Below are 22,974 nucleotides of genomic sequence, written 5' to 3' on the forward strand. Positions count from 1 at the left end.
CCCGCTTCTCAAGCAGTGTCTCTGGGAGTTACACTTCAGCATTGTTTCCCTCACCACTCCTTGTCCCCTCTCCCCATACTTAATCTTCAAGCAAGTCCATTGGCTCTGCCTGCAGAATGCTCCTTGTCGGTCCATTGTTTCTCCATCTCTGCTACAGCCACCCCAGCCCATCACCGCCGTCTTTTGCCTTGGCTAATGCAGTAACCTTCAACTGGCCCCTGCCTGACTTCATTCTCCCGTATTCTAATCATTCTCCACGTAGCAGCCAGAATGATCTTTTTTTTTTTTTTTAAGTCAGATTACGTTGTTCTTCCAGGTAGTAGATTCTTAAAATTCTCCAATAGATTCACACTTAAAATCTAAAGGCCTCCCTATGCCTTTAAAAGCCCTGCGAGATCTGACGTCCGCCTGACCCCTTCAGGCTGCACTCCTTACACACCGCATTCCAGCCCTGCTGCCCTTCCTTCAGTCCCGGGCTGGTCTGCTTGTTCTGGCTTTTGGGTCTTTCTGCCAATTTAGGGCCTTTGCCTGATACGCTCTCTTCCCTGATTTCCACATTGCTGACTCCTTCTTGCATCTTCAGATCACTATCTAAATGTCAGCTCTCAGGGAAGCATTTCCTGACCACCAGTCTGAAATAAAACACCAACAACTGTTGACTCACCCTATTTTAATTCTCTCTTCTAATCATTTTTTTTGAGTTTTTACCTGTCTCTGACCACTGAATGTAGACTGCACTGATTTACCTCCTTATAGAATCCAGGACAGACTTAAAAAAACACATTTATTGAAAACTTGAAGGAGTCAAAGAACTCAAACAAGGTTTATTGTTCCTGAAGAGCTGAACCTGGTAGAGCAGGTTATGAACCTGAGTCATTTGAGTAAGTTAATGAAGGTATAAACTAACAGAAACATGCCCAAGCTCCTTAGTTTCAGACATGAAGGAGGTGGTCTGTTCCTTGCTGGGTACTGTGCTGAGTGGTGGGGCTGCAGAGATGAAACAGCCCTTGCCCTCAGAGAGATCAAACCGAGTTTGGGGGAGGGAGACAGGTTAAAGATAGACAAGTGGGTCATTGTGAGTGACCTGCAGGGGGGTCTGTTGCTCTGCTTAGGGGAGTACCTACCTAGGTCACTGATGAATCGAAGGCTTTCGGGAAGAGGAGATGACTTTTCACAAAATGACTGAGCATATTATCTAGGCAAAAAAGGTGGGCAAGTAGAGGAAGTTAAGTATACAAAAGCACAGCACTAAGAGAAAGCTGTTAAGGGGGAACTGCTTGATATGGGGTATATTTGGGGGAATGGCAAGAAATGAGGCTGGAAAAGCACACAGATGCAGGTCACGAGGAGCCTGGTGTGCCTTCATTCTAAGGGTGACATGAACCATCAGCAGGGCTCTTAATCACGGAACTGTCGTAATCAGAGATCACTGTGAAACAGGATGGCTTCGAGGATATGGAGCCAACGAGAGGGAGTTATTAATTCAGCCTTATATTGACGAGGGCCTGAGTTAAAGCAGCAGGAGGAAGGAAAGGACCACCTGAAGTAAAATCATTGGCAAAATGATATGCTCTTGGTCATACGTCCTTGCCTAACTAAAGATGCTGAACATTCTGGACAATAACATTGTTTTTCATGTTGTTACAAATGAAACTTGTGATGTAACTGTTAAACTGCTTCAGAAAGTCTTTAAATGTCTTCTCTTCTGTTCATTTAAAGTTGTGCGGAAATATTCCTGAACTTAAAAATCAGAGCCTGGTTGCCTTCTTTGGTCTGTTTTTTAGATTGGAAAATGCTCAGTATCCCTACCAACTCTACATTGCTCCTCCCACCAGCAGCACAGAACGACCAGGTCCAAATGGTCCAGACAGACCTTTTCAGTGTCCCACCTGTGGGGTGCGATTCACCCGTATTCAGAACCTGAAACAGCACATGCTCATCCACTCAGGTAATGTCATCTTCCAGGTCTCCTTGTTGTGGTATAATTGAGGACTCTAAAACATTTTATTTTGGAATCCCAGTTAAAAATGGTAAACAGATGTTTTTAAGTTAGAAAAAAGTATACATCTGGGAAGTCAGGTGAGAACAGATAAACGTAGGTCTGTTGCTAAAATGGTGCAGTGTCAGAAAGCTCTTTGCTTAATACATTTGCCACAGGCACAGGTATTCTGCTTAAAGTTTAAAGAGGGTGTGTATAATGTGAATGAGAAAGATGTGTGTGTGTGTGAGGGAGAAAAGCACAAATACATACAGTAAAGCAAATGGGGTGAACAGGGTATATATTGGTGTTCTTTGTCCTGTTCTCTTTGTAACTTCTCTGTAACTTTGTAATTATTTCCAAATAAAAAGTGTTTTTAAACAATAGCAGTAATTTTAATTCTACAATCCTGAATTTCTTTGAGCCCTGATTAGTCAGCCCTGTAGTATTTTTTAGTATAAAAAGACTTTGGATAAATGGTACATAGAACATATTTGAAACTTTAATGCGATAATCATATAAAGGCAACGAAGTCCTTGTGGGTAGAACACTGACCTCTGGCAAGTAAGACGTCTTTGCTTTTATTCTCAGCTGTGTAGCTGCTTACTTGCCTCTTCTTTACAAGGTCTAGTAATCCCTGTGCTCATGCCAACTCCCTCTGCCTTTGTTAAATCAACAGATTATGTTTTGAAGGTTTTTGAAATTTTTTGCCAAAATTTTGACAATGAATTGGAAGAGACTATTAATATACTTTATAGTTCGTTTATTAATTTCTACATATTTTCTATCACTACTACATTAAATATCCAAAAACCCAATTAATCAAGTGGTAGTTCTATTACAATCATTAATTATGGTCAAAGATGTTAGAATTTTCTTTTTTTTTTTCCCCTCATTTCTCTCTGAGGTAGGAAATGAACAGTAGGTACTGATCATTTTCACGTCTTCTCAGTATAAACCTCACTACTTTAATGAAGTGAAATAATACATGGAACATGAAGATTTGGATTCTGTTTAAATACTGTGGTTAAATTGTGTTTTGAAGTCCATAAAGTAGAAGATTTACAGGAGTTAAAAGCCCCATTGGAGTTTGCATCACCTAGATCACCCCATCCAGCCGTGCCTTTCTTTCTCTCCCTTTTTTTTTCCCCCAAGCACTAGTGGCTCTTCAGAAGTTCTGTACCTTTTTCTGAAATACTGAATTTGGCAATTCATTTTTGCTGATAACTTTTGTCTTTTCATATTATCTATTGCTACAGAATTAGAGTTCAGAAAGTTTTGGGGATTATGGCCTTTCAGTTTATTTGTTTTTAGATAATACTTTGTTTTGCTTTATTTTATAGGAATTAAACCATTTCAGTGTGACCGCTGTGGGAAAAAGTTCACCAGGGCTTACTCGCTAAAGATGCATCGCCTAAAGCATGAAGGTAAACGCTGTTTCCGGTGCCAGATATGTAGTGCCACTTTCACTTCCTTCGGGGAATATAAACACCACATGAGGGTTTCCCGGCACATTATCCGCAAGCCTCGGATTTACGAGTGCAAAACATGTGGCGCCATGTTCACCAACTCTGGGAATTTAATCGTGCACCTGAGGAGTCTGAACCATGAAGCGTCAGAGCTAGCAAACTACTTCCAGAGCAGGTGAGGTGCACAACGAAAACCGAACCAGGAAAACTGCTTTCTGAACTCTCTTTTCCTGCTTTTAGGGCAGCCTGCTGTGTTTTTTAAATCAGGTTGCCAGCTAATCAGTCACATTCCTTTTAAATTCCCACTCTCCGATAATACTCTGATCTCCTGATCTAATAAAATTTTGCTGATCCTTCTAAGTATATGCAATTTAAAGTATTTTCGTAGTTGGGTTAGGAATCTTTTCCTACAGAAGTAGACTGTTTACCTGCTTGTTTCGGTTTTTTGGGTTTTGTTTTTTTAAACATAAGTTTAAAGTAAATTCTGTAGTGGATCTTAATAGACCTTATTGGAAAACTTACTATGTCACGTGATACTTAGTGGTATTTGATTACTTCAGACCATTTGGGTGTTAATTAAATTATGATCACTTCTCTCTTCTGAAATATTAAGAGAGAAACTTCAACAGCAGCTATAATGGATACGATCATTTATATCAAAGGAAGTTTTCCCTTTTTCCTTTCATTTCAGAGCTCCATGCTTTAACATTAAAAATCTGTAGTAGAGTTACCTTTCTGATTTGTCGGGTGTCCAGGGATCAGGTTCTGGTTCTAGGTCTGCGACTCACTATTAGGATTGAACCTGTCACTTGACAGATGAAGAAGCTGGAAGCTTAGAGGGAAGATAAAATGTGAGCTTTAAAGATGATTTCTGAGGTCTCCTCTGGGTGTGAAATTCTGTTGTCCTTTTTTAGTACTTCTCCAGTATTGTGCATCTGTAGGAATCCTTATTTCCCTATAAAATGAAATAATACATTTTAAACCACCTTTATTTCCTAAATCTTATTTTTCAATAAATTCCAAATTATTCCTGCATAGATTTTTGTTTTTCTTTTCAGACCAGACAGTTTTTTAACCATTTCTAACTCTGGGTGTCTGGTTGTCATTTCACTAAGCCCAGCGTTGGGGCTAAAACCATGTCCCAGTTAACCACTCCTGTTTTTGGTGTCTTCCCTGTGCTGAGCCCTCTCCCGTCCACTCCTCTTGTGTAACACCTGACGACTCTATCAGATACAACATAGGACGTCTTAAGTTGCTTTGCAGATGAGCAGATTTTAATTTTTTTATTAATAGTGGACAATCCAAGTATAAAATAGCCTTCTTAAGTATATTAGTTATTGATATTCCTAATAAAATGAACTTTTTTTGTTCAGCAATAAAGACTTAAATAAAGCATCTAAATAGTTTTTGACATTTCTCTATATAGTGGATTATGTATAAGGTCATTTGTGCAAGAGAATTTAGTTTCTTAACTAATTTTTATCCAGGAAGTAATAAAAAAATAAGGTGTGTATATACCTTGTAATTAGTGTGTAATCCAAGAAAGGTTAAGGATAAAGTATTGTAATGGGCTTTGCTTCACTGAACATGCTATTTGCATTTGTTTTGTGTACGGAGTCTCTTCTACATCGAACCAGAAGAGCTGGACATCAGAGAGACATTGAAGACAGTAATCTTGTCTCTTGGTTATAGGGAGAGGACATGTACTTTGGTTCTAATGGATAGCTTTGATTCATATTTAGAAAAGTTTAGAAGTTGGAAATTCCTGAGTTACAATCTTCATTGAAGATTTAGAGAAATGAAGTATCCCAGCCTTGTTTTATAAATCGGGTCTGTTTATTGTATCTTATTTATTACTGGCTTGAAAATTAACTCCCTGCTTCATCCTTTGCCTCTTATCTAGTGATTTCCTAGTACCGGACTACTTAAACCAGGAGCCGGAAGATACCCTTGTTCAATATGACCTTGGAGAACACAGTTTTGAAAGCAGCTCCTCTGTTCAGATGCCTGTGATTTCACAGGTCTCCTCGACCCAGAATTGTGAAAGCAGTTTTCCTTTGGGGTCTCTTGGTGAGCTGGCAGAAAAAGAGGAAGAAATGCCAGACCAGCCAAAGACCAGTGTTTGTGCCGAGGCAACCAGAGATGACCCCCCAAAATCAGAGCTGTCTTCTATAACTATTGAGTAATTTCTTGTTCGGGCTTCATTTTTGATTTTTGGAAAGTGCCTGTGCTTGGTCTTGTACATTTAAATTTAATTTAATTTTTTAAATGAAGAAAGGGTTTGCGGAAGAATTTCCCTTTTTATTTTGTAAGCCCTGCAAGTGGTGTTTTATTTTTCATGATAGAGAGATTGCTTCTGTAAGTGCACAATGATGTGATGTTGAAACATAATAGAAACCTTGATACTTAAGGAGAACCAGTTGACTTAAAAAAACCTGTATCAGTTTCCTCTTCTGTTGTTAAGAGTAGGCTAACAACAGATCATTAGGTGAAAAAGAAATCAGATGATTATTAACCTTCCTGAGATGAAAGGATACAACAGAAACAAATGACTAAATGAATTTGGCAAATGACTTGAGTAGATGTTTACTCCTGTTCACAGGATATTTTACAGTCTTTTGTAAAGCCTTTTGTTTTGGAAGTATTTATGGTAAGCTTTCTTAAAAATTATTAGGGTATATACTTGTGAAATCCAAAGTATTCTTTTTTTTTTTAAAGCTTTGTCATTACGATTTTTCATGGTGAAAATCTGGTATTGGGATAGGTACTCCCTGTACCTCTGTGTAGTACCACTGCTCGACGTGATCTTTCTTCTATGAAAGAAGGCAAAGAACCACGGTCGAGAATAGTCAAGCGTGCGTAACAGGAAAGGAGAGCACAGTATGTGAACCTCAGCTTCTTAGGGACTCTTACATACTGCTTTTCTGGCTGAAATTGTTGTTTGCCTGGTCTTTGAATGTTAACGCCCGGCTAAGTAAGTCATTGCCTGAATCCGTTTCGTCTTACCCCATCAGCAGCACTTTCTCTTGCCTATACTTGGCCTGATCCCATAAAAAGGAAAAAATACTGGAGATGTTCTATATTTTATATATAGGTTGTTGTATTGTTTGGGGATGTTTTGGACAAAATAAAGACTTCTCTGTTAAGGCTACATTCTTAACCCAACTGAGATTGTTTACAAAAAAACCCACATGACAGCGATACATTGTCCTTGTTCCAAAATATTTTTGGACGTTGCCAAATATCTTATTAAAAGCAGTTACTATAGTTTTTACACACTGTAAGCAATAAAGTAGAAGATAAAAAGAGGCTATAAAATGATGATCTATAACTCAAATCTGAGGGGAGAAAAAGAATTAAGGCTAGAGAAAAACTAAAAATTTTAAATTAATGAATATTACCTCTTTTGCTGCTGAGAAAAAAAAAAAAAACTTCCTGGGTTACAGTTGAAATATACAAGATACTCTGGACTGGAGTGTACGTTTTCTCTGGTGCCGTTAAAGCATCTCTGACCTTGATCCTAAATATTCATGAGTCCACGAACAGTGAACTTTGGAGTAACTTTTTTTCTGCGTATATACCCAAAGTTTAATAATTATGAAAGCACCTGATTATAGATGAGAAAAAGAAAGAAAATACAGTTTCTTACTCAAAACACAAGATCTCAATTTTGGGTGCTAGACCTTAATAATAAAATATATTTTTAAGTTACAGTTATTTAATTGTTTCATTTTTTAATTGGCTAATTCTGTAATTTATTTTATCCCCTACAAATGTAAAGGAAGGGATGTGAACTCATTGAAGACCTTTAGATTGATGTTCTTTCCATATTCTGCTGTTTTTAACTTGCTTCTGAGTCCGTTTCTCACTCATGAACCTGTTTTTCCCTCTTTGCTCCCAGACTTAGGTGTAGTGCTTTCGGGAGAACTAACACATGCAGGTCATGACGGCCTTCCACCATTTACACTTCTTCACTCTAAGAGGTGGAATTACCGCAACTGTGAGACTTGTTAGTAGCGGTGCTGCTGTGTCTCAGCTGGAAAGGTCGGAAATTTTTAATTCTGATGTCATATAGATTCTTTGAAAACTATTATGCCTACCAGTAGTTAAATCTCAAAGTTAATTTTAAAATCTTAGATGGACAAGACAAAGAGTAGGTAAAATTATGATCAGGAGTCATTGTTGCCCTCAGTTCTAAGAGTTATTTTTTAAAAAGAAGGAAGGAAGGAAGAAAAGAAGGAAAGAAATTGGGTTAATGAGAAGAACTACATCAGAACTATTTGGGGATTTGCTGGTTAAAAGTGTTTTTAGCACACCCCCGTCCTGAGAATTTTGCATTAATAGGGTCCTCCACAATTTTGGCAGCTCTGAGGTGTTCTCTGTTCTCAGAATACCATCAATGGCTATTTTTTTCCGAATGGAAACTTAAGATTTTCATTGGTCATTACAAATTACACAGATTCCGAGTTTTATGAAACATTTGAATATACCGTGAAAATGCCTGTTGGTTGGCTGTCTGCTCCCCAAATCTTATCAGTACAGTACTTAACATATGATATTTCAGTGAGACTCTACAATTTCCTTGATACACAGTTTAAGGATATTTAGCTTATGGATCTGTCTTAGGAAACTAAGCTACAAGGGATAATTGTATATATAGTTATTTAGATTTATTTAAAATTCGTCTAAGAGAAGGATGCCTGGCTGTATAGTTTTTACCAGAATATGGGAAAACATTGCAAAGAGATGAAAACCAGTTACATTATCCCACCCACTAGAAATTGCCAGTGTAACTAAACAAAAAATTCCAGTTTAGAACACTTTAGCATAGCTGTCTTTCTTAAAGGCCCAAGGGGGTAACTTTGTGATATTTAAAGGGCTTAAATTTTAGGATGCAGGATAAATTGCCTTTTTAAACCAAGTATTTTATATAAGAAAAGCACTTACTTTTCATTATAAAACTACCGAGTAGGTGTGATAGACATACGTTAGACGTGAGCAGAGACGTTTGCTGTGTTACAGCTCCTGTGGTCATTCTTTGCTTCATTAAGGGTGTCTTCTAACAGTGGGAGCATCCAGCATGTCAGTGATCGTAGTCGCTCAGAAACAAAATCGTTAATATTGGGGTTTTTTGAATTTTAAGTTTTCGAGATAGGGATGCAGATGGTGGTCATCACCCACAGATGTATTTAAATGGGTATTTCCTACTTTGAACTTAAAATAACCTTAATTCTTATTTTAAATAATTAGTTATATATTTAGTTACATTGCCAGTTTTTAAAGTTCTCAATTTCAGTGAGACAAAGTATACTAAAATGTTTAAATAGCCTCATTCAATCTTACATTTTAACATTTCAGCAACCGTTCTGACTTGCAGTAATTTGGTTCCATGTTATAACACATGCCCTTTGGTTTTAAAAACTTAACATTTTGTTAAAATATTTTACCAAGAGGAATGAACTAGTCAGCACATCTAATACGCACTCATCGTTGGTAACTCTGTTACCTTCTAACCACTGAGCCAGTCTCTCCCGATGTAGAAGTGGTTCCCCGGGAGCCTTTAGAAGCTGTATGAACTCTTTAAGTCTTTTATCTCTTACTATTTTTTATTCTCATACTTAATCTAAATAGAGGCCAGTTGTCTAGTTTAGTGGCTTCTATTTTGAAGATTCTCAGATCATGTTTTAGTTTCTTTTAGCTTTGTAGCCCCTGAAAATTGCATTGCTGTATAATATAATGGCAGTTTGTACTAGTGTACCACATGGAGAGAATTACTCTTATTACGTGATGAATGATGATATTGTAACTGAAAGGAGATTTGAGGAATTGAGAAGAATTAGAAACTTTCATGTGGCACTCTTATTTTGACTCATCTGCAAACTGTGAAGTTACAGCTCTGGACTATGCATGCAAATGAGGGAAAATCATTTTCTAAATATTATATTAATCGAGAGGGAAAAAAACTAGTAAAGTTCACTTTTGGAAGTGACCCAAAGTTGCTAAAAGGTAGTAAATGTGGTTTTCACTATTAAGTTATTGGCTTAAGATGATTTGTTTATAATATATTTAGATTTTGAAAGTTCCTGAGAAAGAATGTGTACAAACTAGATTTCCTCTTCTGAATCAGTGGAGCAGAACTGAGGGGTTCTCTATTACAGTAAACATGTCTATGAGGAACGCTTATAGCTAAGCATACTCTGACAGGCTTTAAGCTCAGTTCGTGAAAATTTAAATTATTACTTATTTTGCCTATACTCATTTTTATCTTGCAGTGTCATTTTTGCTTGACGGAATGTTGGTTACTTAGGATACTTTTATGTGGAGGTTCCTCAGCAAGACAGATTTGCCAAAAGCAATAATGGTTCAGGTGAAACAGTGAAGTGGAATTGAACCAATCTGTAGGTCCAGCTAAGGTGAGCAGGCGTTCTGTGGGTATTTCATGTTTAGATGATAAATACGTAGAGATTTATGATGGGGAGTTAAGCCTGTGTCAGACTGTGGGATGAAGACTCTTAGTGGCGTGATAGTTGTACTTTTTTTTTTAACTTCATACTCAACTACTACAGTTAGATATTTCTACTATGTCATGGTGATTATATTTTTATGATAGAAAAAAATGGCTAGTTCTTTGTCTTTACAAACAGTCTCTGCAGAGATGTTAGGAGATGTTAGATGCCAACGTTATTGGCATCTCAATTGGTATCCGAAAACTAGACTGCATTAAAGTGCTTACGCTGCTTCACTCACGTAGCTCCCTTGCACAGCGGCCAGGCCAGTTCCAGTTCATGCCGAGGTTTCTATGTACGTAATAGTTTACAAAGAATTTAAGAGTTCAGACCAAGACCACTGGTTCAAAACAACTGTTTTTTAATTTTTTTAAACTTAAAATTTTTAAATTTCAGTTTGAAGTGCCTGGTTTATAAAATCAAATTCTTTGATTATTGCCTTTCTCTTTTAAATGTCTAATTTTGCTGATTAAGCTTAAAGCCCTGGGCTCAATGTGATGATTTATTGATAAAATTGCTGCTTGATGGTTTGAGGGCCTACAGTGTCATGACTTTTATTAAATTGTCCTTGTTTTCCCAAACACCAGTCTAATCATATCCAGATTTCATTATTCAATTAAATAAGTTTAAAACTCATCCTGTAAATGAATGTCGAGGTTACCAAAGTGTATCACCTGGTGAGGAAGGATAAATCTTCCCTTCGTTAAGAGGAGCCATCATCTCCTCTAAACACACGCTGTTTCCTTGGTATTAGTGGGAGCTGTGTTCACTTAAAGATGGGAAGCCTTTTGTGCAGTTCCCAGAAAGACCTGCTTTTTCTAGAAAGAACCTTTTCTATGACTAGGTTAGAAGTGTGTTTTCTTAAAGAGCTTTCTTTTATTTCAGTTACCAGTTTAGTTTTCAAGCTGACACATGCTGTGTAAAGTCTCTCATACTGAGAGTAAGTAGTCCACTAAACTGTTGCAAGTTGCACTGCTGTTCATCTTTTCAGGTGCCTGAAGTGAATGCCATCAGGTATTTGGAAGGAGCAAGATCGTAAGCTGTGTTCATTTTCTTCCTTACACAAAATGATGGCTTCTAATGCTTTTATTATCGAGCTGTTTTTAAAGAAGAAGTCTCTAATAGAGTGGAGTCTGGTTTTGATGCAGGTCCCAGTAACATAGCTGGCCTTGCAGTTGTTGTTGGTGCCTCCCTCGCATCAGGGAGAGGTTGCCTGCCTCTCTGTAAGGCGCCCTTGTGGCACCTTACGTCCAGTGAGAAGATGGTATGTGGCTTCCTTTTGCCTCTGCTATCTTCTCAAAAGCCATTTTATAAAAATCCTAGGTAGCCTATTTTAATATTTAAATATATATATTTGTGAGAGGTAATTCTAGAACAGACTTTTTTTTAACTTTAAAATTCCTGTATTCCCATTTTTAAGAGTAAATTTAAACTTTCCAGGATCAGAACTTTTTTTTTTCCACAGCAACATAATGAAAAAGTCAAATTGAGTTAATGGACCATAATTCAGTGAGAGAAGAAATTGATGTCTGGTTAAAGGAAACAGATGTGAAGGGGAAAAAATTGTTTTGATGTAACAGAAATGAATTTTTAAATAAAATTGTTTTTGTTCCTGAAATTTCATATTTGCTGCTACAGTAGCTCTGTATTTTACAGAGCTAACATATAAATCTGGCTCCATTTAAAAACTGGAGTACTTTCTAGTACCACCAGCCTAGGGAGAAGCCGCGCACCACGTCTGCGGGTGGGCGACTGGCGGCTTTGTTGCAGCTGGTGCGGGCTTTACAGTTTGCCTGCAGCCCAGTCAAGGGAGTTGGGAGACGCGTCTTCCTCTTGCTGTTACAGCATTATGATGCCCTTTGGGCACTGGCGCGTTGTGAAACCCTTGGCAGGGGGAGGGCGATGCTGGGGAAGAAATGTGAATTATGCTGATGGGTGTTTTCATGTCTTCTACCCTCTCCTGGAACCAGTGCAGCGTTCTTACCTGTGCCACGCCCTGGTTCACCAGCCTTGTGTCCAGTTGTCATCTCATTCAGGTTTGGCTTCACTTGGTGACAGTGGCCATAGTTAAGTTACTTGGCATGTTTGACTTTCAACAATAACAAAAATGGTTTTGGATTTTGTTTCATTTCCTAACAATGTATACGATGTCAGAACTTCACGTTTTATATCCTAGTATCTGGCTATTAGTATTTTACAGGAACCGTAGTTCTTGGTGACTACATATATATATATATATATATATATTTTTGTGACTTTTTGTATACTAAGTGCCATTTCAATGTTACAGTCATTTTTAGCGTCACTGTAATCAATGTGAATATCATGGTTTTCCGATCGGTTCTGAGCCGTAGTGTTTGCTTTGTGAATAATCTGTGTGTATTGTACATATCCTGTATAGTTTACCTTGTACTGAAATATTAGCTGGTTTGATATAAGGGAAGTATGTATTGAGTACTTTTTTGCTAGCCTGGTTGTTTAATCTTTTTAAAAAAGGTTTAAACTTTAAAAAAAAAACTTTAAACTGGCCTTTATTACATGGTCACAAATAAAGTTTCACTTAGAAGGAATGGGCAGGGAAAACATAGTTTTGAGTGTCTTTGAATAGAAACATAAGACTAAGATTTGGGGGTTTTTCCCCTCATTAAAATATCTTATTAATGCTTTATGAAGTAAAACTTCATGCTGTTGTTATTTATTGTTGGCTGGAAGGAAGCATTGGTGGTGGTGACTGAGGTCAAGTGGGTAAGAAAAGTCATCAGAATAATGCGTTACCTAAGGAAGCATCCACTGAGTGTGTGCAGACTAGAGAGGGTCGTGTGAGACGGCACGCGGCCGCTTCCCAGGCAGGTAAGAAAAGAGCTGCAAGTGCAAAGGTTCCACAAACACCATCCCTGAGGTTGAAGAGGGACTTAAAGGAGGCCAGTTAGAGAACGTCGTCAAGCCCTAGAGCTGTTGGACCAGGTGATTGTGCAGAGCTGCTGTCCTCAGTGGTGGGTTACCTCTGTAGAAGTTGCCCTGACTCTTGCTGAGGTCACACTTTATTAACTAGAGACCTCCTGGTGATATTTCAATAATAGCTTACAACCAGGACGTAGAGAACGGGCACTTCCTGGGGAAAGCGTCTCACTGCATAGGTGACGCGCCTGTGAGAGCTGGAAGGAAGGGCTTTCTAACCATAGACTCATCTAGCTGTGATTCTGACAATAAATGATCTATAGACAGAGCAACAGGCCAAAGAAATTGTTTCAATTGCTCCAGACCCCAAGCTGCCAGGATCACTTTAATTAAGTTCAGGGAGGAAGAGGGTAAATTTTTAAGGTGCATTCTCAGTCATTCAGTGAGCGTGTTGAGAGTTTTTAACAACAGTTTATTAAACCATTCAGGGTCAAAATAGTGTGTTGGGATTCTCATTGACCTCAGCCACAGATGATCTGTATGGATGCAGAGTGCAGAAGTTTAAGTAATCATGTGCTACAAGTTTGAATTGCATGTAAATTACAGACAGAAAACCCTCTCAGAAAGTGAAACTGAAGGTAATACCGGAAGGTGTGCATCTCCCCAGCGCGTGGTGCTGGGGTTAAGAGTTTGGGCGTTCTCTTCAGAATGTTTGTTGTAAGTACTAAACTGAGAAATCTCCAGAATACCAAGAGTTTTCAGTAGGGGAAGCTTGCTCATAAACATCAGATCCCAAAATGTAATGTAGTTCATTTTTCACGTGGGTAAACTTTTCTACAGACGGGAAAACTGACAAAGACAGGGCAGAGTCAGTCCAGAAAGAACTTCCTTATCAGCAGACTGATGAGAACTAGAGTTTGAAGAGCCATGGGGACAAAGAGAAAGCTGTTATATTGTTTTCTCAAACTCTGATTCATTTACTTGAATTTTTTTTACCAAAGAAATTTGTATTTCTATACCCACCCATTTATAAATCAGCAGACAAGCCATTGCAGAAGCTTTGGGCAGAGTTGGCTTTAGAACCGTTTTGCAGGGCTTCCACGCAACCTTACACCCTTCTTTCTATCTTTTCCTACTTTTTTCCACTGCTGACATATCTGCTGCCTTTGGCTGGAGTCATTTAAGTGAAGGAGTGAGTCTCGTTGGTCAGAGAACCTGAAGAGTCAGACAGGCTTAGCAGCACACACACTCACTCGGTGAGGGGCCAGTCTCAAGTGAACGGCCTCTGTCGATGTTTCTTGCTGCCTGGAGACCCTCTGTGGGAAAGTTGCTGTAGAACATGAGAAACGACCACAGCAAAATGAAACTCCACTCGTCCGTCTTAACTTAGGGACTGAGGCAGGGGTGCTCTCTTGGCATCAGCAGTGCATATGTGTACCTGGTCACCTTTGTCCAGGAACAGAATTCTTTATTGACTGCAAATGAGTCTACCTACAAGATTAATAAAAATTCCTTCTCAGTCAGTCCTACAGTTTATAAAATAGCGCCATGAGTGAGTTGATCTTCAAAAACTCGGTGACATGCTAACAGGTGTGTGGTCCACACAGGTAGTTAGTGCTCCTCCTGCTGGTGATTAAAGGCATCGGGTCCACCTGGAACCTCCAGGCACCACAGGGCTGGGCCTCGGGGCTTGGGCTGGTAGAGCCTGTATCAGACCCGGTGACGGGAAGGTCTGCCAGTGCAGCACTGCGGTTCTTTGGGGCACTAGCATTTGGGGAGACCCTTGAGGTAGGGTAATTCTGGGAGGAAACGTGAGTTAAATTATGCAGGTGGGTATTTTTGTCTTTTATGCCAGGACCGAGCTCTCCTAAAGCAGAATCAGGTTGACTTCTTACAGTGTAAGACAGTCGTCTGTGACCTGGTGAAAACGTGGACTGGTCACGCGCTTTGCTTTGTGTGCTTTCACCTGGTCAGCACGGCCAGTTAATAGTAACGGGCTATCTTTCCCACCCCTGTTGACAGTGTCTTCTGTCATTGTCTCCACCACTGCCGCTGTTACTTAATTCAGGCCTTTGTTGTTTCTGGCCCAGTAACAGAAACAGCTTCCTCACTGCTCTTCCCTCTCCGGCCGGGCCCACTCCGGTCCATCCTTCCCATTTCTGTTAGTCGTCTCTTAACCAGGCCACTGCCCTGCTTAAAGTCTGTCTCCCTCTCTCCCTCAGAACCCCTTTCCCAGCCAGCTGTGCCTGGCTAGTTGCAGTTGGACTTTCACAGCACAGATAAGTCATCACCTCCTCTAGGAACCCACCCCTCAGCCCCACTCCCACCTGCCACCTGCCTCCACTTTGAGGTTACGATCCCTCCTGTCTGTTCCCCCAGCAGATTTTGTTTAGCTCCACCAAACTGCTTCTCAGTCACGCTGTCTTCTAACTCCACCTCATGAGGTAGTTGTGAGAATTAAATGAATTATATGTGAAGTGCTTAGAGCAGCACCCAGTGTATAGTAACCATTTACCAAGTCTTGTCCACCATTACCAGTGCTCCCTCACCCAACTTAATTCCTGGCACCAGGGACTGTCTTCGATATGTATCTCCCCTGCGGCGCTGGGCACACAGTAGATCAAAATGTCGAATGAGTGATGAACGTTGCCAGCAGTCACAAGCTCAGTTTACCAGGATGCTCAGTGTGCTCACTGGGGGTTTTAGGACAGAACACCGAGCACCATGTCACCCTCACTTCACCATATATGTCATAATTTTACTCATTTTTAAATGAAGGTCTGAAGTGTCAGGCTGTATGGGATTATGAACAAGTATTAACTGTAAATCCAGTCCTCAGAACAGCTGCCCTGAGCCTGGCCAGAGCTCCCCAGACTGTCCTCTGACCCTGGTCCTGTCCTTTTCCTCCCTTGCTCTGGTTTACTCACCCATACCGTCCATGCCTAAGTGCCACTCCCGAAAGAAGCAATCCCAGAGCCCCCCACGCTGGGTTGGGACTTCCTGTTAGGTTCCTGCTGCATCCTGTGCTTCTGTTACATTGATCATTGATCACCGAGAATCAGCTGGGCTTCATTAGATAAAGTTCCATTAGGCCTGGGGCCATGCCTGTCTCTTGTACCATGATGTTCCAAAGTAAAGAGGAAATATAGAAATAAAACTAATGTAGAAATAACTGATTGCCATGAGAGAAACACCAAAAAGGTGTTTTGAAAATTTGGAGGGCGAGATCTGGGTGGAGGGACCCGGGCAGGCAGTGGGCGGGAGGAGCACGTGAGCTGTGTCTTGCTTGTAGAGTAGGATTTGTACCAGCAGAAATGGGGTGGGGCTGGAGGCACCCAGGAAACAACATTGCGCACAGGAGGCCAGGTGTCCAGGGAGTGAAGGTGGTTTGATTTGCTGAGAGTTACAGGATCCCCGAAAGGAAGACGGGAGAAAACGTACAGCAGAGGCCTGGGACCGGATCAGAGGAGGCCTGAAGAATGTGGCGGGAAGCAGGGACAGCCCATGTTCTCAGGCCGAGGGCCAGCTTCATCCGAGCTTGCTCGGGGGCAGGAGCAGGCAGGGCACAGCTGAGGGGGAGGCACAGACTGAAGTGAGGTGACTGAGGGGTCTGCAGTCAGGGGAGAGCCCAGAGGAGGGGACACGGGGCGGGGTGCAGAGCAGGGGTCCGGCAGGGGCTGGGTGAGACATGGGCCTGTGATCTTAAGACCACATCTTGTCTCTGAACAGCAGACATCTGCTCCCTCCTGAGGCCTCGAGATATTTGCTTACTTGACCTTGTCAAATTCTTAGGCAAACTCCCTCTGCTTTTCAGGGAGAACTCTGTGTCCTTGACAGAATAGGGTAAGAATTAGGCGAAGTTCTGAGCCTAGGCCCAGAGTTGAGTTCAGTTTAGGGTGGTGAGGAGAGAGCTTTTTTTCCCTGGGAACAGTCATGCAGGTGTAGTTGCTTAGCTGGGTGGCCGATTTCTAGCAGAGCCTGGCTCCTGCTAAGCCAGGTTGGTGGGGTTGAAAATCCCAAAGGCATTTTTCACGTCCTGCCTCACTCTGCTGCTTACACTTCCTTCTCCTCCTTCCCTCCGTAGACTTTGTGTGCTACACAGGCCACTGAGATACAGCATCAAACAGAACAGAAATCTTGCCCTCGTGGAGGAAGGAGTGGGGAAAGGAGGGTGACCGACAACAAACAAGATGGATACAGTGAGTGGGCAGGGGGGCTACTAGGTACGGAGGCCGAAGTGAGCGAATGAGGCCAGGCCCAGGCAGGTGACGGCAGGAGCGCTGCAGGCGGAGGGGGCCGCGAGTGCAGGGGCGCCGCCTGGCCCGTCTGTTGGGGAGGCCATGGTCCCCACCCACATCTCTCCAGGAAGACGCCCAAGCAGAACAGGCAGTGCCAGGAGATTACAAAGAGAGAAGTAGAGAAACTGGAGGAAGTTTGTTTCCACGTGTGAGACGGCTTTTCCTGGACAAACTCGGGGAAGTCTGTTTCCCCAACACAAGCCAAGGGGTGGGCTGCTCTAAGTTAGAAACTTAGCTTGAGGGCCAGGCACTGGCAGCAGTTGTAGGTTTAACTTTTTCATAGAGCTGAGCTCATTCTCTGTGTCCAGATTTTTGGCTTCTGTCTAAGTTTAAGATGCATTTAAGAGGCCTTGCATGTGTCCAGTACCCAGACACATCCTTTCCTACGGTGGGGCCGACTGCACACACAGCCCTGCACACACTGAGCCTGGGTACCAGGCATGTGCTGTCAGCGGGTCTGCATTCACCAGGAAACAGAAGTGGCTTCAGTAGGACAATTGCTTTTCCCCTAAGAACTCCCTGACAGAGAGGGACAGGCACGACTGCCCTGGGAAATCCTACCAGGTGCTTTTGAGAGAGTTCCGTACAGCACGGAAGACGCGGGGAAAGGGTGAGATTCAGCCGGGGCCACGTGCACACGCACGGAAAACAGCACTGGCTCCTCCGGCCAGGCCAGGATGTGCCAGGTGCGTCTGTGTAATTCCTCTCCAGAGCTGGGGTTCCGCCCACAGCACCCCCAGCCTCCCAGGTACGACCATGTGACACCTGTGAGAATTCAAACCCACTGACTGACGTGGCAGGGGCTTCCGTGTGGACCAAGGAGAAAGAGACTGGCTCAGATTAGCTTTGGGAAGGTCTCACTTTGCACGTTGTAAGTACTGCAAAACACAGGTTTATGTGCACGTACGTACCAACACGTGCACACTCGTGTGTGAGAACAGGGACAAGTGAAGGAGGGCCTCTTCAATCTGGGTCCATCTTTAGCTCCTGTCTTCCCCATGGACTGCTGCCCACCTGACGCCCCCTCCCCAGCGCTGCTGCCAGACCCTCCCTCGTGGGGCCCCGAGCTCGCACCCCTGAAACATGTGGGACCAGAAGCCCCTTCATGCTCAGTGGAAGGGGGTGTGCTCCCACCCGAGCCCGACGCTTCTCACCCCTCTCCTTGCTGTCGGCGCTCCCAGCATCCCAGAGCCAAGCAATTCTAGCCCCTTAGTTGCCTGTTTACAGGCACCATGTGAGGAAGGTTTGTCCCCACTTTGCTGAATCCTTTCCCACCTGGGCTCGCTCACAGTCCCTGGTTTACCCCAGCTCTCATGTGCATCAGTGGATTTTCCAGTTCCTCTCCCACCACGAAGTATCGGTTGGAGTCGGGGTGGAGGGGTGAGCAGAGCCAGGAGCAAAGGAAAATCCCAGCATCCCCCAGTCTCCGACGGGAACCAGATGCCTCTCCGGGCCTAACCGCCAGCGCAGCACTCAGCCCCGGGCTCCTGAGCCTCGGAACTTGGCCTCTCCCTGGTTCTCCCCCCACGACAGCCCGAGAGGCCGTCTTGAGGTACATTGACTAAGAAGTATAATCTGTCTTCAGTGTAGACACGTGGTCCTTGCTTCCCAGAAGTTATCTGTAACACCATCCCATGAACAATTTAAGTACAAAACAGAAGGGGTTCCCGAAGCCGGAGGAGAATGTGCAAAGGGGGGGGGGGGCAAGGCTGCATGTCACTCAGACTCAGTCTAAGGTAACATTAGTCTGGGGTGACAGGAATGTGTGCTAACAAACACGCTTAAGACCTTCCCAGAGCCAAGAACCCACCCTCCAGTAGCTGGGTGCTGGAGGCTTCATGAACCGGCTCTCCTCCCGCTGGGACTGGCGGCACAGGGCAGGGGAGGGTGTGGGCCAGCCAGTCGCCCCCTCCCTTGGCCCTGCTCTCCCCGAGGCGCCGTGGGGCACCGCTGTGCCCGGACAGGCCTGGCCTTGGGAAGATGGCAGCAAGCGGCCTCCGAGACAAGGCGGGGGAGTGCGGCCCCCCAGTTCTGGAGCTCAGAGCTCGGGGGCTGCTGCCAGGCTTCAGAGTGCCCGCCAGCCTCTCCAGAGGAAGGGCCACCGCGGCAGTGAGGTTCCCACCTTGGGGTCAGGGGTCAGGAGTCAGGAAGAGGGAAGGCAGCATGGCCCCTGGAAAGCTGCCTTCACAGTGGGTCCAAACGTGGTGTTTCCACACTAGGGGACACAGGGTTCCACGTCTGTGCTTCGCCCAGACTCGCCATGAATTGGGCGGGAGGGAGCTGTGGGGAGAGGGGGCTGCCCAAGCCCTGCTTGTGGATGCGGCTGCTTCAGCCACTCTCTCGGGCGGCGCGGTGTGTGAGCGCCCCCTGCTGCTCTCCTGCGTGAGCCCCGGGCACACACGCTAATCGTTCCTTTCTTGGCCTTTAATGCAAATTTACAAAATATTTACTCAACCAAATTAAAAGGCTTTTGTTTAAAATACCCAGTGAAACAGTTCAAACTATTAACTACTCATTTTTCAAAAGCCTTTGAACTAGAACAAAATGGAAGTGTCTTTTCAGCTCTGGTTGTGGCATTCCCCCAGGTCCCAGGAAAAGTCCTTGTCATTGGTGATCCAGAAATATTTGTGTCACCACACACAGGCTCATTTTGTGGCTCTCCTCTGAGATGGGAAAATCTGAGTGAAGGGCATTTCCCTGGACTCAGCAGGACCCGTAAGTGCGCCAAGACCCCAGCAGGACTTCTGTCACTCCTCCTTTTCCAGTCACTTCTCCAAGCCCAGGTGCCACCATCACTTCTGGCCTCTGTTCCCTTTGCTGACACTTCCCTCAAGGCCACCCAGCATTCAGCAGAAATGAATGGCTCAAGGGAGGAAGGTGGGGGTGGGCAGAAGAGTTGATCCTTCTGAATCACAGGTCAGAATGTGTTGTTCTGCTGCCCACAGCCAAGACCTCAGGGAAACATTTTCTCCCGCCAGTCCATGTGAGCCTCAGGCAGAGGAACAAGAGAAAGCAGATGGTTTGGCCCCTGAGAAAGGGAAATGCCCAGCGGCTGCTGGGGCAGCCAAGGAAATGGGACTGGGAAAGATTTTGAAATACCGAAGGAGTCATTTCAGAGCCCAGCTAGTTCATTTTGGCCTTTTCTGCGTGTGCCTGAGCCAGGGAGTTGGTCACCAGGCAAGAGGCCCTGGATCTCCAAAGCTTCAGGTGGAGAGAGTGCCTTGCCTCAGGAAGGCAGTGCAGGACTCAATGCACCGGCTTCGGAGTCCAGCACCTGGGTTTGCACCCTTCTTTTACTGGGGAACCTTGAGCAAGATCTAGTGACACCTCCAGGCCTCCTCCCATGACTGGTGAGGATGCGGTGATCTGATGTGTACCCGGCCCTTAGCACCTGCTGCGGTTGTCACTGATGCTTCTTACACATCATTGGAGCAGATGATCTGCCGGTCCCTACCCGGCGCAGACATCACCGGGGGAGAGACGGACATCAAGGTGACTTCCGACACCATGTGGCTGGGCAGGTGTACAGATGGGCGGAGGTGTGGCAAGTCCCTCTTCCCTGGAAGCCTGTCTGTGCTCCCCTCAATTTTAGGCAGATTCTTACCTACCAGACCTTCAAGGTTCTTTCCTGATGAGGGGCTGAACGGAGGTATCCTTCCAGTTTTAAAGGGCGCCCCTCAGGCATGTTATTCCACAAAAACTTCCCACTGAGCAATTAGAGGATCATGGGACCATCCTGACACACCTGAAGAGGCCCCAGGCAGAAGCATCCGTCCCCACGGTGGTCCAAGAGGCGGACCACGTGACCCCACACCTACTAAGGATGTGAACCCCACCCCGGGCCCAGGACCTGCTTCAGGACCTGTTCCTGAGGTCTGCGAGGCCAGGCCTGCTGAGCCTGAAGCAGCCCCACACCCCGTGTCCCACAATCCACAACTGCCCTGTGCCCCTGTCACAAAGAGTGCCGGGGTGGCCCTTGGCAGAAGCTCGTTGAATTAATGACTTCTTTCCTCCAGCTGATACAAACAAGCTTGTTACAGGTTTTCACAAGCCACGTTTCAGACAGATTTCAGTTTTCTTCCAGTTTGTTTCTACAGATTTTTCCTGTCCTGTCAGGCGCTCGGATAGTGCTGAGGTTATGAAATGCAGAGCGGTACCAGTGCCCTGTTTACGCTGGGAACTGTTCTCTGAACGCACTTCTGTGTGGACAGGAGGGTTAGGACAGTGAATGAGAGTGGCTCTGCCCTTCTCTCAGGGCCCGGTCCTCCTCCCCTCGCCACCCCGGCCCCCGCCACACACACCCACCTCATCCTTGCAGCTCTTTGGAAAAAGAATACAGGCTGAGAAGGAAAGAGTTTCCTTGTGAGTTAAACAAGTCCGTATGAAGTTCCGAAGGAGAGGCCTGGCAGGGAGCCGCTCTCTCCGATGACAGGCGGGGGCAGGGAAAAGCGTGATAGCCTCAAGGTGAAGGCGGTGTGTGGGGGAGGCAGCGCCAAGGGGAAGGCTGCCACCCAGGAAAATACACACCCCTCCTGCTGGAAGATCCTGAGACAGCGGAACAGACAGACAATGGAGCTGATTCCACCTCCACCTGGAAACAACTCTGGACACTGACTTTTTAGGAAACAGCTGGAGGTGAGGGGAAAGGATAAACACAGCCTCGGAGCCACAGGCACGGGGGATGGAACAGGTATGCACCCCTCTGAAGGAGAAAAGGGGGAAACAGGAAAGAGATAATGAAGCTAACTGAAATCCTCAGGGTTGAGCCCTTCGTCAAACACAGTGTCATCACCGTGGGCCCAGCGGACCAGGCGCAGCCCGCGCACCACGCCGCGCTGGTCTGAGACTCCAGGCTGCTCTTCGGCACGTGCTCGGGCTTGCGGGCGGTGGGAGAGGCAGCCTCCACCCCGTGTCACCACCCCACTCAGCCCACCCCCAGGAGGCAGTGAGACCCCTCTCCTGTGAGAGCCGCGACCTCGGGAGGCCGGCGCCTGGGAAGCCCTGCGGCGCCCCCTTGTGGTTGAACAACTTCCCTCTGCCCTTCAGGGTCTGCGGCTCTGGGCTGCAGACTGTCACTCCTGCAGGAGCCAGGCCTGGACCAGATGCCCCTCCACGAAACAGGGTTAAACATTCACTGACCCTAATTAAACTGAGATACAAGGTAGTTTGGGGCACAAGACAGCTGGATTGTTTCAAGATCTTAGCCACAAAAACAGGCTAGTCAGTCAGGAAAAGACCCCACAGTGGTGCACTGAGCTTCTGGGGGCCCCAACCACCCCCACTGGGCCGTTTTCCTGGCAACCCTGGTGGTGCTGTGCATGGCGCTCCCGGGAACAGGAATCCCACCCCCTCAGCCTCGCCCCCGCCACCGCCACCGCCGCCGCCGCCTCCCACTTTGCACCCCTCGGCTGTGCCTGAATTGCAGCAGAGCCTACACCTTCAGGGGGTCCTAGGGTCCCCTTGGCCAAGTTTGCTGATGGGGCCTGTGGACCACCCACTCCCCAACCCAGAGCCCACACAGCAGGGCAGCAGCTCAGGGACTAGAAGTTCATTCCACCTCCCAGTGGGCTCCGCACCTCGCAGGACCCACCTCAGAGACTCCTCAGGCCCTGCTCCCGCCCAGTTCACACGCTGTAACTCTGCAGGCTGCCCGGAGAACAGTCGCTTGCACAAGGCTGCCGGACCAGACACACACAATCTGAGGGGCTCAGTACAAAACAAAAATGCCCGGCACTTGGTGATGCTGACGCCAGTAGCCCCGTGGTCCTCAGTCTTGAGGTTTTGTCAGAACCTTCTGGAAGACTTGTTACAGCACAGGTTGCTAG

General features: G+C 44.9%; 1 protein-coding gene across 5 annotated transcripts in view; it reads left to right on the plus strand.

The window, feature by feature from the left end:
• Positions 1–12,631, plus strand: part of ZBTB44 (zinc finger and BTB domain containing 44) — a 44,977-nt gene extending 32,346 nt beyond the window's left edge. For 2 of the 5 annotated variants that reach the window (XM_032472530.1, XM_032472531.1), the window contains exons 4-6: positions 1,785–1,948; positions 3,322–3,622; positions 5,351–12,631. In XM_032472530.1, the coding sequence (XP_032328421.1) occupies positions 1,785–1,948; positions 3,322–3,622; positions 5,351–5,633 (748 nt within the window). In that variant the 3' untranslated portion in view covers positions 5,634–12,631. The remainder of the gene's footprint in view (positions 1–1,784; positions 1,949–3,321; positions 3,623–5,350) is intronic. The other 3 variants (XR_004316936.1, XM_032472532.1, XM_032472533.1) reach the window with 3 other exon arrangements.
• The last annotated feature ends 10,343 nt before the right edge of the window (positions 12,632–22,974 follow it).

The sequence above is a fragment of the Camelus ferus genome, chromosome 33 (assembly GCF_009834535.1).
Source record: "Camelus ferus isolate YT-003-E chromosome 33, BCGSAC_Cfer_1.0, whole genome shotgun sequence".
Taxonomy (NCBI): domain Eukaryota; kingdom Metazoa; phylum Chordata; class Mammalia; order Artiodactyla; family Camelidae; genus Camelus; species Camelus ferus.